Source organism: Trachurus japonicus, chromosome 19 (genome assembly GCF_045865225.1).
Source record: "Trachurus japonicus isolate A0001 chromosome 19, Traja_1.0".
Classification (NCBI taxonomy): Eukaryota; Metazoa; Chordata; class Actinopteri; order Carangiformes; family Carangidae; genus Trachurus; species Trachurus japonicus.
Genome location: NC_140925.1, coordinates 1,192,860 through 1,211,948, shown reverse-complemented (window position 1 = coordinate 1,211,948; position 19,089 = coordinate 1,192,860). Strand labels below are relative to the sequence as shown.

Below are 19,089 nucleotides of genomic sequence, written 5' to 3'. Positions count from 1 at the left end.
AGGTGTCCAAACGGGCCTTTATGATCCACAGGGTAATCCACCAGGAAAAATAATCCACTATGTCGCCTCTTCTCCCCTCTCACCACGTCACTTCTCCATTTAAACCCTCGGTCCCACTAATGCACTTTTACGCATTACGCACACAACTTACAGCAAAAAAGAAACATTCATTCATTCATTAAAGGTCCGCACGTCCCAGTGCGCAAACCACAAGGATAATTGATCATTTCCCTGGCCTAATACACAATGAAAAAAACCTGGGGAGCAAACCTGCAAAACAACTACCCCAGCTGGCCAGGCAAAACCCAGTGGATCACTACAAGTTGTTGCAACTTTTGGGAATTTACTCCTGGTAAAAAGGCTTACAAACATGGACCAGGACGGCTCCATAATACGCACAAAAATCCAAAGGAAACGAAAGGTAACTTTAAAAAAAAATAGCAACAGCACGAAGTAGTCAAAATGTGTTTTACGCATGCCTCTGTGCGTCTGCAGATCAAATTGTCTATAATTAAACTTGGAGCCAGACCCGGCCAGGCTACAGGAGAGATCAAAAATATGCAGGGGTCCAGGACCCCCATGAGAACCACTGATCCTGTTGAACGTACTGTAACCACTGTGATACAATAAAAAACAACATCACTGATCTGATTCACCGGCGTAGCGGTCCCTCTCTCCATTAACTCTCTAGCTCTCTCGACCACAGCTGCAAACTAAGTAGCACAGCGCCAATAATACCGTAATAATAATAATAATAATAATAATAATAATAATAATGCATTTTATAATCGAGATGGGATGTGACAAGGGCGTTGACCAGAGTCAAAGTGCTGTTAGAGGAGAGAGATGGGCAGGCAGGGAGGCGGTGATCATTATTAACCTACACATTTAATGACCTTATGTCGGAATGGCGGGACGTTTCCAAAAAAGGAAAGTACCGCCATTCCGACAATGGAAACAAAAATTGTCGGAGTGGTGGGACGTTTTCAATTAATGGAAGTGCCGCCATTACGACAATTAGACGTCAATGTCGGAGTGGCGGTATGTCGGAATGACCCGCGGATACCCTCGCCGGCGGAGTGCCGCGTCGGCATCGCTCTTGGTTCCCAACAACCACGGACATCGGCCGGGCTGTGTCTTCTGCTGCAGCGGCTGATGGGGCTCCATTTCCCGGCGGGGCACGGGAGCCCATACTCGCCGGTGGAGTGCTGCGTCAACATCGCTCCTGGTCCTCAACAGCCACGGACGCCAGCCGGGCTGTGTCATCTGCCACAGACGGAGCTTCTCCGGCCACCGGTGCAACTGGTAACGTCATCCAACAACATCTCTTACACCTTGCTGGGGCTGCCGCGGTCACCAGAGGGTCCGCACCGATGACCTGCCGCCGAGCAGCGGGGGATTGTCAGCGGCACTGCTCCAGGCGTTGTGACGGGGCTCCGCTCACCACGCGCGGCTTAGCAGTTGGCGGAGCTCTGACCTCCATGTTGGATCCCGGAGTTGGCGAGCAACAACATCTTCTGCACCTGTCCGGGGTTTCTGCGGTCACTAGTGGCCAAGCAGCTGGCGATCGCCAACACCGCCCAAAGCCACCTGTGGTCGTGGTGTCCGTGCCTCTTCCAGTGACTGGTAAACATCACCAACACACACCTGGCATCAGGCGAGTCCCAAACAGAAACCCAGTAATAAAAAGACACCGTTCCTCAAAACTTTTTCAAACATTAAATAATGCAAGATCAGTCTGGGACCTGAAATGTAAGAAGGGGCTACTCGGTGGACACTTAAATGTTCGTAGTATGGTTCCTAAACGAGAACAATTGGAGCACCTGCTGAACAACTTCTTCACCAGAAGCCGCCATAGTAATGCCTGATTATCAGGTTTTTAGGAAAGTTAGGGACCATGGGAAAGGGGGGGGGGTTCTATTGTATGTCAAAAACACTCTCAACTGTAGTCAGATAGAACTACCTGTGCATATTAATTTAGAATGTATCATGGTAAACATTTCTCTCTCTGCCAAAATGTCATTTATTGTCATCTGCTTGTATCGTAAACCCACAGCCAAAGCAGATTTTTATGATCAACTCAAGACTCTAATTAAATCATTAAATCACAATAAGGAGATCATTCTGGTGGGTGATTTTAATATTAATTGGGACAGTAAGAAAGATAGGAAAAATCTCAAGACAATTACTGATTCTTTTGATTTTACTCAATTAATTGACCAGTCAACCAGGTTAACAAATCATTCTAAAACTAAAATTGACCTGTTGTTCTCAAATAGGCCAGAAAGAATTTTCAAAACCCATAACTTTATCACGGGAATCTCAGATCACAATGTGATTTTCTTTTCCCGGAAACTCAATAAAAATCGTTTCTTAAATTCTCACACACAACTATCTAAGAAATCTCCACATTCCAACTTTATTCCAAAGAATCAACAACAAAATGTTAATAAAGCTCTTAAGGAGGTGGAATGGGGTGATTTGATCTCCTGCGATGATATAAACCAGAGCGCTGACTGTTTTTCTCATAAAATTAAAGAGATTCTGCTGTCCTTTTCTAGAAGAGGGAGCGCTAGGACAAAAAAATCCAGCTCCCTCCCTTGGTTTAATAATGAATGTCGCTCACTTTCAAAAATTAGATACCAGTTGCTTAAAAATTCATTGAAGACTGGTCTAATTATTGACCGTCAAAAATTTACCTCAGCCCGAAATAAAGTAACATTAGCTCTACGAAAAGCTAAAGCACACTTTTTTTTAAAAATAATTGAGAGCTCTAAGGGAAATTCAAAAAAAAGTGTGGAAAGAAATTAATAGCTTATCTGGGCGGCAGACCAAAAAAGGTAGTACTGGATTGGAACTTAATATCAAGAACCAGTTAGTGAAAGATCCAGCTACCCTGGCTACAGAGTTCAATTCCTTTTTCATAAAATCTGTTCAAGAAATTTCATGTCTGTTCAAGGCTCCTGACTGTGTCTATCATCCTGTTAACCTTGAACAGCCCGTTTTTAATATAATGGAAATCTCCGAAAGTGAGGTAGGGAAAATTATTGCCGCTCTTAATAATTCTAATGCGAAGGATGATTATGGATTTCACACAAATTTTTTAAAAGCTAACATGGAGTCTCTGGTTTGTCCCATCACACAGTTGACAAATCTGTCCATCAGACAATCTGCTGTCCCATCTAATTGGAAAGTGAGCGTTATAAACCCTATTTTTAAATCAGGAAGTAAAACTGAACTTAATAACTACAGACCCATCAGTTTTCTTCCTGTAATCTCCAAAATATTGGAGAAATGGATAGCCACTCAACTAATAGAACACATCAACAGTGGTCTTACACAATTAGCTACATCCGATGCAGTTTGGTTTCCGGGCGCACCATTCAACTGAATTTGCCATAACTATGTTTTTGGAAAAAACCAAATGTTTCCTGGACAGGAATAGTTGTGTGGGAGCTGTTTTTTTGGACCTTAAAAGGGCCTTTGACACGGTCAACCACCGGGTACTGCTGGCTAAGCTGTCAAAATTTAATTTTTCTGTCCAGGCCCTAAATTGGTTTGAATCTTATCTGGCTGACAGGAAGCAGTGCGTGGTGGTTGGCGGTGTCAAATCCCCTTACCTGAGCTGTCCAGTAGGGGTCCCCCAGGGCTCGATACTCGGACCTCTTTTATTTTCTTTGTATATTAATGATTTATTTGATGTTTGTAAGGGTGTTAACGCACAGCTGTACGCGGATGACGCGGTTATTTTCACTCCCGCTAAAAACATGACAGAGGCTGCACAGATCCTCACAACAGCTTTGTCTCATGTTCAGGATTGGCTCACTAATTCATGTCTTGCCTTAAATGTTAAGAAAAGTGTATGTATGTATGTATTTTGCTAAACAACCACTCAGGCCGGATCATTCTGGTGTGTTTCTGAAAGGGGAGGAGCTTGCCTTGGTAGGCGAGTTCAGATACCTCGGAGTGATTCTGGACCCTACACTTTCTTTCAGAAAGCACATTAAAAAAGTAACCAATTCTGTTAAATATAATATGGCAAATTTTAGACAGATAAGAAATTCATTAACTAATAATGCAGCTCTGATGTTCTTACACTGTATGATTTTCTCACACATAGATTACTGTTTTACGAGTTGGTCACTGGCATGTACCACCGCACTTAAACCAATAGACTCTCTTTACAAAAAAGCCCTAAAGACTCTGGACAAAAAACCTTTTTCGTTTCACATCTGCAATGTCCTTAAAAAGTACAATTTTCTAAGTTTTCACAGTTTTAAAATGTATAGAATGGCCTGCTCTGTGTATAAATGCTTTCATGGTTTGGCTCCACCACCACTGAAAGAGTTCATCAAAAAAAGAACAGTGAGAGGCATGAGCACCAGGGCTTGCGAGAGAGGTGACTGCGAGATTCCCCACAGGCGCACCTCATTTGGGAGGAACGTGCTGTCTGTGGTGGGGGGAGGCATTTGGAACAGTCTTCCCTCCACTATAAGGGAATGTCCCACTTATTCCTCTTTTAAAGGGAATCTTAAGCAGTGGCTTAAGGACACACAAGAGTGCGACCATTAACTGGACCTGGGGCGATATGACTGATTGTTTACTTACTGTGCTGCCTGGATGTTGTATTACTGTTATGTCTTGCACATTAATGTTTGTCCTGTCCTAGTACCGTGTCTAACATTGTTTTTATTGTTTTGTCTTTCTTGTCTGTGTAGTGCACTTTTATGTATTTCGCTATATGTATTGTATTTATTGTTTTGTTTTTATTCCTTGTGGTGTACTGCTGTATTTTATTTATTTATTAGGGACGTCAGACGCAAATTAGCCGCCTGGCTATAATCCGGCATATTTACAGCAGTATTTCTTTTAGTTATACTAATGTTCATTAATATGCACTGTCCCTATTCAAATAAATGCTATTACTATTACTATTACTATTACTATTACTATTAAAAATCAAACCGTTTTGAAATCGGACAAGAACTGAGCAAGTTATGGTCATTATAGCAGAACATGCAGCAGAGGCTAATGCTCTGAGGGAGAGAGTTGCCCGTCCCAAGATGGCCGCCGTACTGGCTACGCTTTGTCATTGGGAAACAGCTGCGGGTGAGTCATCAGTCTTCTTATATATAGGCTCGTTCGAGATGAACTGCGCCTCGTCTGGACGGTCGGCGAGAGCAGGCGGCAGCAGCAGCGGGCGGTGACAGAAAGCTGCAGTCAAGTCGGACAGTTTCCAGCCGCCGTCAATACAAACAGGAAGTCACCAAAGTATATATTTCTTATGCTGTACTGCAATTGTCCAATAAATAACCAATATATTTCTCAGGATATAAGTTTGATTCAATGTGAATATATTTTTTAAGCAGTATGCCTACAACATGAGATTCATATAATCTAGCATTATACAACAACACGTAGTGTTTGCAGTCCTAACTAAGAGCCAATCAGCTCATGATCCGGTGCGTTTCCCATCATGCCCTGAGGCTGCAGGCGGTTGCAGTCGGTGGAGAGCAACTGCGGCGCCTGGCTCTAAAAACTGCGGCCGCCTTGATCTCGTGAGGTTGTCGTTGCAGGCGCGTGCATGACGTCAGAGCAAGTCGGGATCAAGTCGGACACAAATCTAACCGGCATGCATTGTGCGCTGATCACCGGTGATCGATTCTGCGCACGCCTGGCTCATCTCGAACGCACCTTATATCTATGTGGAGGACCAAGGGGGTAGATCGGACTACACGCAGGCGTAGCTCACAGTCGGCCATATGAGGACGGGCAACTTGCTCTGACTCTGGCTGCAGTTACAGTGCAGTAGATAGGTGATCCAGTCATCTGCACTAAAAAAACGATTCATAACTCTGTGAAAAATAAATCAGTATAGCTATTAGCCTACTTTAACTATTTGCATAATGTCACTATAATGTTACTTTTACAAAAAAAAATACATTATTAAAATTATCCGTGATTCTAAATATGCTGGATCATAACTGCATACGTTCATAAAAATCAAACCGTTTTGAAATCGGACAAAAACTGAGCAAGTTATGGTCATTATAGCAGAACATGCACCATAGGCTTAAAGCAGAACTATGCAGGATTTGGGCTGTAATTATTGTGGCTCAGAGTCACTGTGATGGTTGAGTGACCTGTTATGAAGTGAATGGGGTCTAGGCCAATGCGCTCACCCCCCCCACTGGCTGAAAACCGCACTTGCAAGATCAGTCGTCCGTCTCGGTGTTACAAATCTCGTCAATGGATAGAAGTATCGCGAGAAACTGCTTTACGGCAGTACGAGATAAGAACGCATATGCGTTTGAGTTCGGAAAGTCGGAGGAAACCATGGAAACATGAAATGTTTACTGATGAAGTTCAGCTTGTGGCTAACAGGGAGCTAATGCTAACACAGATACACACACCATGGGTCTTTTATAAGATAATGTAATACATCATGACACACACACACACACCTTCGCGTTTTGGAACCTTTATTCCTGTGTGTGTATGTCTGTGTCTTTGTGCCTGTGTGTGGCTGTATTAGCGTTAGCGCCGTGTTAGCATTAGCTCCGTGTTAGCATAGCGTTAGCTCGGTGTTAGCATTAGCTCCGTGTTAGCATTAGCGCCGTGTTAGCGTTAGCTTGGTGTTAGCAGGGCTTAGCAAACAGCAGTAAACACAAGCACGTGTAGGGGGGGTGGAGGAGGTGGCGGCGGCGAGTTTTTTTTTTTTTTTTTACGACAGTGACATGTGCCTCCCAGAACTGTGGGGGAGCTCCAGAGAGGGAAAAAAAGAGAAACCAACGAAGGAGCGAGCTATTTCCGGCCGAGCTGCATAGTTCTGCTTTAATGGGCGATTGGGAGAGATGGCGTCCATCCTACTCTGGATGGCGCATCCCTCCTATCTAGGAATATAGGGAACTTTATTAGCCGTGCTAATCCCTGACAAGCACCCAGAGTTCAGACCAGCAGGCAGAGCCGCAGTTTAAGACGCCCCTCTGCTGGGTCCCTCTTGTTGTCACCCACCCAGCCTATAGAAACTGTGTCTGCCTCGAGGCTGTCTAAGCCTAAACCCCAATCTAGAGGAGTTGTTTATAGCAACTTAGTTAAAATCAAAACCACTGCTCCAGCAAGCCAAACTAATAGAACTATTAAATGTGGTTTGCTCAACATTCGTTCTCTCCCATCCAAGTCTCTCCTAGTGAATGACTTAATTACAAGTCACCATATTGACATATTAACACTCACTGAGACCTGGTTGCAGCAAGATGAATATGTTAGTTTGAATGAATCTACCCCTCCTAGTTACATTAACTGCAGTGTGCCTCGTAACACAGGCCGAGGAGGAGGAGTGGCTGCTATTTATCAGTCAAATCTGATTATCAACCCTAGACATAATAGTTCATATAATACATTTGAAAGCCTTACTGTCAGCCTCTCTCACCCAGACTGGAAAGCAGAAAAACCACTCTTACTTGCTGTAGTGTATCGTCCTCCTGCACCTTATTCTGAGTTTCTAGAAGAATTCCCTGACTTTCTGTCAAATTTAGCAATGAGTTCAGACAAAGTCATTATAGTAGGTGACTTTAACATTCATGTGGACGTCGATGATGATTGTCTGGCTACTGCATTCAAGTCACTTTTGGATTCAGTCGGCTTCTCTCAGAGGGTAAACAAACCCACTCACACTTTTAATCATATCCTTGACTTAGTACTTACTTATGGAATAGAAGCTGACCATGTCACAGTTCTTCCTCAGAACCCCGTCTTGTCCGACCATTCTTTAATAACATTTGAATTTACTTTAACAAATTATATCCTACCTGGGAAAAAATCCCGCTACAGTAGATGTCTATCTGACACGGCTGTTTCTAGATTTAAAGAGCTTATTCCAGCAGAGCTTGCTGCCACATCCTGTAACCATATTATGGGCAGTGATGCTGACTTCACCACATTCTGTAACCATACTAGGGCAGTTATGCTGGTTTCACCCCCACACAGGTGGACTATCTTGTGGATAGCACTGCAGCAGCACTCCTTGGAACACTTGATGCTGTAGCTCCCCTCAAAAAGAAAGTTATCAATCAGAAAAGAATAGCTCCCTGGTACAGCCCAAACTTGCGCGCTTTGAAACAGAAGACCAGACAGCTGGAAAGGAAAACACATTCCAGCCAACATGAGGAAGACCGTCAAGCCTGGAAGGATAGTTTATTAATATATAAAAAAGAACTCCGTAATGCTAGAAGCAATTACTATTCATCTCTAATAGAAAAGAATAAGAACAACCCCAGGTCCTTTTCAACACTGTGGCCAGGCTGACCAAGAACCATAGTGTTGTTGAGCCATCCATCCCTCCAACTCTCAGCAGCAACGACTTCCTAACTTTCTTTACCGAAAAGATAGTTAATATTAGAACAAAAATTGCTAGTAATGGCCCACAGATTACGGTACCCATAGAAGCACCTCCCAGACTTGGTACACACTTGGACAGCTTCTCTCCCATCGACCTGTCAGACTTAACTTCTGCAATTACTTCTTCCAAGTCAGCCACATGTTTGCTGGATCCAGTTCCGACAAGACTACTTAAGGATGTCTTCCCCTTAATTAACATTTCTTTTCTGAACCAAATCAATCTTTCCTTAGCCGCAGGCTACGTGCCACAGGCCTTCAAGGTGGCTGTCATTAACCCTTTACTTAAAAAACCTTCTCTTGACCCAGATGTCCTTGCCAACTATCGGCCTATATCCAACCTTCCTTACATCTCTAAGATCCTTGAGAAGATTGTCCTGGAGCAGCTACATGAACATCTGCACAGCAACGAGCTCTTTGAAGCTTTCCAATCTGGATTCAGAGAACACCATAGCACTGAAACAGCACTTGTCAAAGTCTCTAATGATCTTCTTATAGCTTCAGACAGAGGTCTCGTCTCTGTTCTTGTACTTTGGACCTCAGTGCTGCATTCGACACCATCGACCACAGCATCCTGCTGCAGAGACTAGATCATGAAATAGGGATTAAAGGAACTGCCCTGAAATGGTTTAAGTCATACTTATCTGACAGGTTTCAATTTGTTAATGTTAATAACGACCACTCAGAGTATAGCAGAGTTACGTATGGTGTACCGCAGGGTTCAGTCTTAGGGCCAATCCTCTTCATTCTTTACATGCTCCCATTAGGTGGCATCATCCGGAAGCACTCAATCAATTTTCACTGTTATGCTGATGATACGCAACTCTACTTGTCCATGGAGCCAGATGACAGAAGCCGCCTCATCAATCTGCAAGACTGTCTGAAGACATTAGATCCTGGATGTCCTCTAACTTCTTGCTACTGAATTCAGATAAAACTGAGGTCATCGTGTTTGGACCTAAACATCTCAGGGACACGTTCTCCAATCAGATCGCTACTCTAGATGGCATCACCCTGACCCCGAGTACTACCGCGAGGAACCTTTTCCTTTAGCTCCCACATAAAGCACGTGACTAGGACCGCCTTCTTCCATCTGCGCAGTATCACTAAGATTAGGAATATCCTCTCCCAGAGTGATGCTGAGAAACTAGTACATGCATTTATCACTTCTAGGCTAGACTACTGCAACTCTCTCCTGTCAGGATGTCCGAAAAACTCTCTAAAGAGTCTCCAGCTGGTCCAGAATGCCGCAGCGAGGGTTTTGACAGGAGTTAGGAAGAGAGAGCACATCTCTCCCACCTTAGCTTCTCTCCACTGGCTTCCTGTGGGATTTAGAATAGACTTCAAAATCCTTCTGCTGACTTATAAGGCTCTTAATGATAAAGCTCCAACCTATCTGAAAGAACTAATCATTCCTTACTGTCCTACCAGAGCACTCCGCTCCCAGAATGCAGGTCTGTTAGTGACTCCCAGTATCTCTAAAAACAGACTGGGAGGTAGAGCCTTCAGTTACCGGGCTCCTTTACTGTGGAACCAGCTCTCTCCATGGGTCAGAGAGGCAGACACTCTAACTACATTTAAGTGTAGACTTAAGACCTTCCTTTATGACAGGCTTTTAGTTAGGGCTGTTCAGGTAGCTCTGACCATTTTATAGCTACGCTGCTATAGGCTTAGACTGCTGGGGACACATCTGGTTACACAGAGCCCTCTCCTCCTCTTCTCTTCTCTTCTCTTCTCTTCTCTTCTCTTCTCTTCTCTTCTCTTCTCTTCTCTCCTCCCCTCCCCTCCCCTCTCCTCTCCTCTCCTCTCCTCTCCTCTCTTCTCCTCAGTATATTTTTGAACTGTCATTTTCTGTTGTACTTTGTAGTTTGGCCTTGGTGTCTCGCACTCTCTCTGTGTTTCCGCAGGTCCACCGGAACTCCATCTCTCTGCACCAGCCGCCGCCTGCATCGCCCCCCCCCCTCCCTCCCTTCCCCTGCTGTTAGGCCGGCCTCCCCTTCCCCATGGACCAGTCTACCACCCACCCTCCATCGAGCTGGCCAGCTCCCCCCCCCCCCCCCCTCACCAGAGACTGCCTTCATCAACTCCTGCTAACATTTCCATATTTCGCACATTCTGTGACAAACTGTAAACTGTTTTCTTGTCTGTAACAACATCTATTGCACGTCTGTCCGTCCTGGGTGAGGGATCCCTCCTCTGTTGCTCACCCTGAGGTTTCTCCGACTTTTCCCTGTTAAAAGGGTTTTCCATGGAGTTTTTCCTCAGTCGATGTGAGGGTCTAAGGACAGAGGATGTTGTTACGATGCCATGTAAAGCCCTTTGAGACAAACTGTTTGTAAAAACGGGCTATACAAATAAAATTGCCTTGCCTTGCCTTGCCTTGCCTAATGCTCTGAGGGAGAGAGTTGCCCGTCCCAAGATGGCCGCCGTACTGGCTACGCTTTGTCATTGGGAAACAGCTGCGGGTGAGTCATCTAGTTCTTATTAGGGCTGAAACGATTCCTCGAGTAATTCGAGTACCTCGATTACAAAAAATGGTCCGAGGATTTTTTTCTGCCTCGAGGAATCGTTAATTTAATTGTAGTTCAAGCGGCCGCACGGACTTTCAATGTGGCACAACGTGCGCCGTAACGTAACCTATGAACGTAACCGTGCACGCCCCCCCCCCGCGCGGCCGTTCGCCGCGGATGACGACGGAGATGGGGAGGGGGGCGGCGGCGGCGGCGAGGCGATGGCCGCGATGACGGGGGGACGGTGGCGAGTGGCGACAACACAGCAGAACAATCCTGCCTAGGAGCTATCCATGGTTAGGCTACTTAACCAAAGTCTCTTGAAATATCAAACAAAGAAAAGGACTATGGACTGTGGAAGTTATCATGACGTGAACCATCTGTTGCGGTGAGACCGTTGATTAGGTAGAAACCTTAACGGGGGGGGCGGACGTGGGTGTTTGACTGAGGGAGAAAAAGGCGACAAAAAGACAGAAAATGTCTCTCTATAGGCACTCTAGTTGTAACACGGCCCTTGCATACCACAGCAGCACGTCTTCCATGTTGCAGCATCTCCACAGAAAACATTTTTGATATCTTGAAAGTAATTTAACTTAATTTATTTTTATTTGTGTTTTATTTATTCTTATTTATGTTAGCAGCAGTCGCCTCTTTAGTAATGTTTCAAGACCAGAAAATACTTGCTTGTGAATTTAAGAAATAAAAACAGTTGATTCTACAAAAGGAAACCAATTGGTCATCCATTATTGAGTGAAATATGTTATTTTCTCTTGTTTATTCATAATTGCTCTTTAACCAAGCAAAAATACGTTTTATCCGATTACTCGATTAATCGATGTAATTTTCAGTAGAGTACTCGATTACTAAAATATTCGATAGCTGCAGCCCTAGTTCTTATATATATCTATGTGGAGGACTGCCTTGTCGCTCACTGATGATGTCATCAGCTAGAGACGCAGACCAGAGTCTTAAAGGGATAGTTCACCCTAGAATGATATTTCGCTCATTATCTACTCACCCTCATGTTGACTAAGGGCTGGAAGAAGTTTCAGATTCCTCCGTGGCTTCTCTGAGTTACAGGGGGTCTCGGCATAGCAGTGCATGTCCATATAACGGTTGTAAAGGGACACCGGAGCTCTTCGTAAAAAAACACACACCAAAAAACATCCAAATACCTCCATGATGCTCGTATGTAATGTCCGTCTTGTGCTGAAGCCCCAAATTGCGTAATTGTCCCGAAAAAAATTAAATAAGTCTATATTTTAAGCTTGTTTGTAGCGGAAGCTTCTCGAAGCTCCTCTTCCTGGTCCGTCCAAATCTCGCGTGATTTGCGCCGGCGTCAGTGCGGTTACTGCGAATCACGCGAGATTTGGACGGACCAGGAAGAGGAGCTTTGAGAAGCTTCCGCTACAAACAAGCTTAAAATATAGACTTATTTAATTTTTTTCGGGACAATTACGCAATTTGGGGCTTCAGCACAAGACGGACATTACATACGAGCATCATGGAGGTATTTGGATGTTTTTTTGTGTGTGTTTTTTTTACGAAGAGCTCCGGTGTCCCTTTACAACCGTTATATGGACATGCACTGCTACACCAAGACCCCCTGTAACTCAGAGAAGCCACGGAGGAATCTGAAACTTCTTCCAGCCCTTAGTCAACATGAGGGTGAGTAGATAATGAGCGAAATATCATTCTAGGGTGAACTATCCCTTTAATTACTACCATACAAACCTACCACCAGAGGGAGCTAAACACAAAATGGTCACAATAAAATGACTAAGGCAGCACAGTGCGTGTGAGTGTGTGTGAGTTACTACGGGGGGTGTACCATCTTGTCACAGAAAACCTGCATGTTTTTTCTCCTCATGTCCTACACTAGAGAACTTGTTCTTTTCATCACCAAACGAGGCTGCTCTCTCTCTGACAGCTGATCTCTAAATACCATAAAGCATAACATGTATGGAGGAGAGACGCCCACTTGTTTATATCTGATATGCTCCGCCACTGGCTCCATCTAGTGCCGAATTAAGAATTTGGATTTGCGTTAATGCTCCTTTAATCGACAGGAGTATCTAAAGAGTCATGTGATGTGATTTGCTGCCACAGATGAAATAAATTCATGAGGAGTCTCTGACGTCTTTACAGCAGAAATAAACCAGAGAGAAATCTGTCAAACTCTAAAGAATGAGATCTGTCAGAGACGATGAGCTCAAAGAGACTGAAGTGTTAAAACTGTTGATGTTAAAGAAAATAATGATGGAGAGGAACGACAGTGAGAGAGTAAGAAGACTCACTACAGTGAAGGCTTCCTATAGGACATAGAGCTTTCTTCATTATTTAACATACATGTGATCAGGGAGCTGCCTACACCTGTACATGCAGGAAGACCATGATCTGTGTGTGTGTGTGTGTGTGTGTGTGTGTGAGAGAGAGAGAGAGAGAGAGAGAGAGATGTTATATGATGTAACAGGTTGAGATATTAAACGTCTTGTTTCAGACCTTCACTCACTTAAATACAAAAATAAACGTGTACTGAACATTTCTGCCTCCACAACAAAAGAAGGAAGAAACTAAGGCCCAATCCCATTTCACCCCTTGCCCTACCACTTACCCCTATCCCTCCGTTTTGCGCGTTCACGTGTAGGGGTAGGGGGTGTCCCAATTCCCCTAAGGACAGAGGGTAGGGGGAAGTGGTAGGGCTACATACCCCTCCAAACGGAGATTTTTCAGAGGCACACTCCAAACGGAGGGGTATGAAAAGTTTCCCAGAATGCATCTTGCGGCAGCCGGCAGCGGTGGCGGTAAAACGAAAAGCTGTTTTATTTCTTGCTGTAGCACTGTTATTACATCACTTTCTTAAGTTTTAATATTTTTTCTTGCGAGAAAGTAACTGTTTAGGTCCCAAATGTGCGGTTAGTTTACCCAAATGACGGCTGGTTAGAAGTTTGCTCCGACGATTTTTGGGAGAAGTGAAGCTCCAGGAGGAGCGGCTCCTCACAGAGGCAGCAGCCGGTCTGCAGCGCTGCTCCACCGGACAAATTACGTCCTCATCCCGGTCCCGCCGGGAGAGAAGGCGGTCGTTAATTAACTTATCCACGGGTTTTTAGAGGTTTACCACTAGCATGTTACATTCTTTTTTAGCATTTAAATGTTGGTCTAATTGATGAAATCTGACAATTGTGGCAGTAGCACTAGTTTATTTGGATGAAAAGTGAAGCTTCATGTGTGTATCAGACAGAGGAGCAGGCAGTGTACAGAAATCACCACATTTACATCAGTAAATAAATGTTTTACAATGAACCGATCAGTCTGCATTAAGTTTTATCTTATTTTATGAAGTTATATGGTTACACGGCTATTTGATTTCTAGCAAAAGCTCGCCGCATCAGCATACAGAAAAGCCAGTGAGACTACGTGATGACGTATGTGATTGTTGAAGGGGCGTCCCAATTCGGAGGGGTTGATTTTCTACCCCTACCCCTTGTAGCTCCGTTTCAAGGGGCGAGGGGCAAGGGGTAGGGGAAGGGGTAGGGGTAAAAAAGAGGAATGGGATTGGGCCTTAACCTGACTGTCACTGATGATGTCACTGATGGACTTACCTGAACAGGTGATCTCCTCGGTGAAGGAAGAGGAATATATAAATGATGAACACTCCCTCAGGGTAGATCCAGACTGAACACAGATAGTGTGGATCCCCCACACAGACCTCTCTGAGGACTCCTCTCTTCTTCTTGTTGAAACAGCGAAGCCACAGTCCAGATCTCTACAGACTAAAGATGCTGCCTTCAGGTTCCAGTCGTAGTAGAAGCTGACCACTGGTCTCCACTCTCCTAGTTTCAGCTGCAGCTGACCTGCACAGCGACTGGCTCCTCCCACCAACCTGACAGACTCTGAACACAGAGAAGAGAGTGAAGAGTAAAAGAAGTGAGTTTGATTTCCAACAGAAATGAAGCAAATCCAACCTGTAGCTCCACTTGTACCTGAGCAGGTGAGTCCAACAGCTTTGCCAGGTGAGCAGCTGGTTCTAGTTGAGCCTGAGCTTCTACAGTCCAGGAGAGCTGACTCGTTGCCTCCACACTGGAACTCTTTGGTCCACATTGGAGCCTCCACTGCTCCATAGAGCGCCCCCTGGAGGACTGAAGGAGCCCCCACAGCCAAGCTCCCTACAGGACCACCTCTGCATCCTGCTGGTCAAAGTCATCTTCACACACTGAGGACCACCACTGGTCAGACTGGTTGGACTTGACCTCCAGTCTGCCTGAAACACACACTGGTCCCATCACACCAGCCTGACAGAGTCTGCAGAGAGAGACACAACATTTAAACTTTGATCCTGACCTTTATTTACTGTCACATCAACTATAAAGTCATCAGCATGTGTCCAGAAATGAGTTCCTTCTCTGTCCTCAACACAACCATTTAAAGAAACTCACAGTCCAGCTCTTGAGTCACAGACTCAAGTCAACCAATCGACAACAACTTTTGCTTTCTTCATTATTTAACATACATGTGATCAGGGGAGCTGCCTACACCTGTACATGCAGGAAGACCATGGTCTGTGTGTGTGTGTGTTGGTGTGTGGTGTGTGTGTGTGGTGTGTGAGAGAGAGAGAGAGGCGGGCGGCGACGACGACCAGAGGGGAACCGTAACTTTCGCTTTTAGCCATCATGTCTCTCCCTCGACGCAGAGGGGAGGGGGGAGGGGGGGGGAAGTTACATGGTGCAGTTTCAGCCGACGCGAACCCGGCTCAGGCTGCAGCGGCAGCACCATTCAACCAATAGTGCCTCGATATACTTGCTGTAAAGTACGCGTACGCGAGCTGCCGCGCGTATCCTGTGACCGAACGCACAGATTGACGCGAGGTGACGCGACGCAGGATACGCGCGGCAGCTCGCGTACGCGTACTTTACAGCAAGTATATCATTCTACCATTGCAATGAGTCTGGAAACATTATTTTAAGGCCGAAAAACTCAGCAATGTTACTTTAAAGAAAATAATGATGGAGGAACGACAGTGAGAGAGTAAGATGACTCACTACAGTGAAGGCTTCCTATAGGACATAGAGCTTTCTTCATTATTTAACATACATGTGATCAGCTGCCTACACCTGTACATGCAGGAAGACCATGGTCTGTGTGTGTGTGTGTGTGTGTGTGTGTGTGTGTGTGAGTGAGAGAGAGAGAGATGTTACATGATGTAACATGTTGAGATATTAAACGTCTTGTTTTCAGACCTTCACTCACTTAAATACAAAAAGAACAAGTTACTGAACATTTCTGCCTCCACAAATAAAGGAAGGAAGACACTAAACCTGACTGTCACTGATGATGTCACTGATGGATTTACCTGAACAGGTGATCTCCACGGTGGAGGAAGAGGAACCTGATGATGAACACTCCCTCAGGGTAGATCCAGACCAAACACAGTTAGTGTCGATCTCCCACACAGACCTCTCTGAGACTCCTCTCTTATCTCTGTTGAAACAGCAGAGCCACAGTCCAGCTCTCTACAGGCTACAGATGCTGCCTTCAGGTTCCAGTTCCAGTTGTCCACTGGTCTCCACTCTCCTCGTTTCAGCTGCAGTTCACACCTGCACAGCGACTTGGCTCCTCCCCAACCCTGACAGACTCTGAACACAGAGAAGAGAGTGATTTAAAATATGAATGAATGAATTTTTTTTTTCGTTTCATGCCACCACCGTGTTCATCCCATATGAGATTACAAGACACATTTAATAACAAATACAAAAAAAAGACTAGACAGCCTTCCTGTTGGTGTTACCATGCCACACAGGTGTGAGCATCAATAAACAACTTAAGATCACTTTCAGTATTCAACTATATGTCGCTCTTTGTCTCATGCCCAAGCCTTTTCAAGAAATAAAGAAAATGCAAAAATATTCAAATGTAAAAGATGTTTTTATATCTTCTCAGCATCGTCTAACGTAACCACACAAATTGGTTATTTAGATCTACCTTACTAAACAGTTTTTTGTGTCTTATAAGTCATAGAAAGGACAGTAGAACACTAAATGAACTTCATTCTCCACCTCTTGGATGTCACATAAATTACAAATTCTATCTATCGTTCTCTGCTGTGCCAACATATCTGCCTGTCTCGATATGAAGACCAAGAATACCAGCTCTCAATCTTTTCTTTTTAGACAAATTATACAAAATATAGTTTTCTGGGCCCAAATACCTGTTTTATTTCACAGTAAGTACGCAGTTCTGGTTTACCCAATGTATCTAATGCCCATCTATCTTTACTTTGTTGAAAAATAATTTCTTTTAATACATTAATCTCAACTTTCTGTTGAAACTCTGCTGCGGTGTTTCTTGCGCTGAACCCGGAGAAGAGGCGACGGAGGAAAAACTTTCATTAGCCTCTGAGCATATTTAAGTTGTCTCTCACAATTGCAGGTGCAGCATAAACCATTACTGACCACATACTGACTAACATGGCTGACTCTCTCCTCACACAGGGAGAAGGGGTGGCTTAACAACAACATGTGACAACCTGACATTTGACCTTCTTTCTGGCTTATCTGACCTGCGACACATAGTGGCAGAAATAATGAACTGCAGTTCAGCAAGAGATAACAAAACAGAACTTAATTTCCTTCAATCTGTTATTGTAAAGCTGAGTACATAAAACTAAAGTGTGTCACTCAACACTTTCTCTTTGTTATAATAATGGTCTTCATATCCAGCTCTCAGCAAGATGTCATATATGTCCCTATCCCATGCCCCATTGGTCAGAGTGTCCCATTCAAAGATTTTTCTTGCAATCCTGTTACGTCCTATTATGTAAAATAAGTGAGTTTGATTAAAACAGGAATGAAGCAAATCCAAACTGTAGCTCCACTTGTACCTGAGCAGGTGAAGATTAATTACTTTGGCTCCATCTTGTGGTAGCATGAAGAATGACACTGATATAAAAACATAAGAATAAAACCTTGATGTGCTGATGGAACAAACCCTTCAATCTGCTGGAGATGTTAATAAAGTAAATGGAGCTTCATTAGTGGTTGTTCCTCTTCCTACTCTCAAATTCACTCTATTGCAGGACCTTCACTGAGCCTTGTAAACTATCCTCATTGAAACAGTTCTACTCTTTTACTTTTTCACTCTATGAACTCATTTTAAATGTAAAGGAGATGATCTGTGACCAGGAAGGTGAAGGACCATCAGCTGATGATCAGTGGACAGTGAAATTATTTCAGTGTTGAGTTGAGACATAGACACTACACTCATCCATCCACCAGCACCTTCATGTGTCCTCATCCTCTCTGTTTTACCTGTGGAGGCTGTGGCTTCCTTCAGCCCAGAGTCCTGAGGAGAAAACCACAAAGGAAACATCAGTGAGATCTTGTGAAGACAGCGAACGTCACTAAGAAGCAGAAACAGTCGCACCATCATACAGGTCAGGAACAATGAAATGAATCCCCAACACATCATTTGTTCAGCCTGACAGCTGAGTACCATCGGCTCCACGCTGCTTCATGTAAACAGTAACGTTACCTGCCCCAACATTCAGCTCACTGTTTGATGCTCTGTGTATTAGCACCTACCCTACGAAGGAGTATTAGGGCCAGCAAAAAAAAAAAAAAAACAGCCAAAAAAAAATCCAGCGCAAGGGAAAAAAAAAACTGCAGAGGCTTGACCACGTACCACAACAAAGCAACAAAGCGACTGTCGCTCAATGACAGCAGCAGAGTGACAGACAGGCTGCCAAACTCTGCTGCGCCATAAAAGTGAACAATAAAGCTGATTAACTTTGACTCAATGCCGGAGTATGACAATGAAAAGAAGGAAACTTAAGCGGTACAGTAGGCCGACTTCAGAATCGGCACACGAATCACTTACGTGTCCAAACCCCTGCTGCTAACGTACAGAAATCAGCAATGCATGTTCTTTATTGCTGTCACCCCATATCTACAGTATGGCTGCACCCCCCCCAAAAAAACAAACAAACAAACAAACATACACACACACACAATCATTTATAAGTTACATAGAGACGTATATGAGCTAACGTGACTAAACGTGACTGGAGACACCTCCGTGACTATCCACCGTGATCCAGGTCTCTGCCTCCTCCTGTAGTATTTACTAATACAAATACTATACAGGATATAGGCCTATATCCTCTCCCTCTCTCCTGTAGTATTTGTAG

General features: G+C 44.3%; 1 protein-coding gene across 1 annotated transcript in view; it reads right to left on the bottom strand.

The window, feature by feature from the left end:
- The window catches only part of LOC146967090 (CD5 antigen-like), a 31,493-nt gene extending 16,485 nt beyond the window's left edge, over nucleotides 1-15,008 (bottom strand). The window contains exons 1-2 of the mRNA XM_085762168.1: nucleotides 14,891-15,008; nucleotides 14,510-14,800 (exon numbers count right to left, since the gene is read on the bottom strand). Of these exons, the coding sequence (XP_085618294.1) occupies nucleotides 14,510-14,800; nucleotides 14,891-15,008 (409 nt within the window). The remainder of the gene's footprint in view (nucleotides 1-14,509; nucleotides 14,801-14,890) is intronic.
- Nucleotides 15,009-19,089: the final 4,081 nt, after the last annotated feature.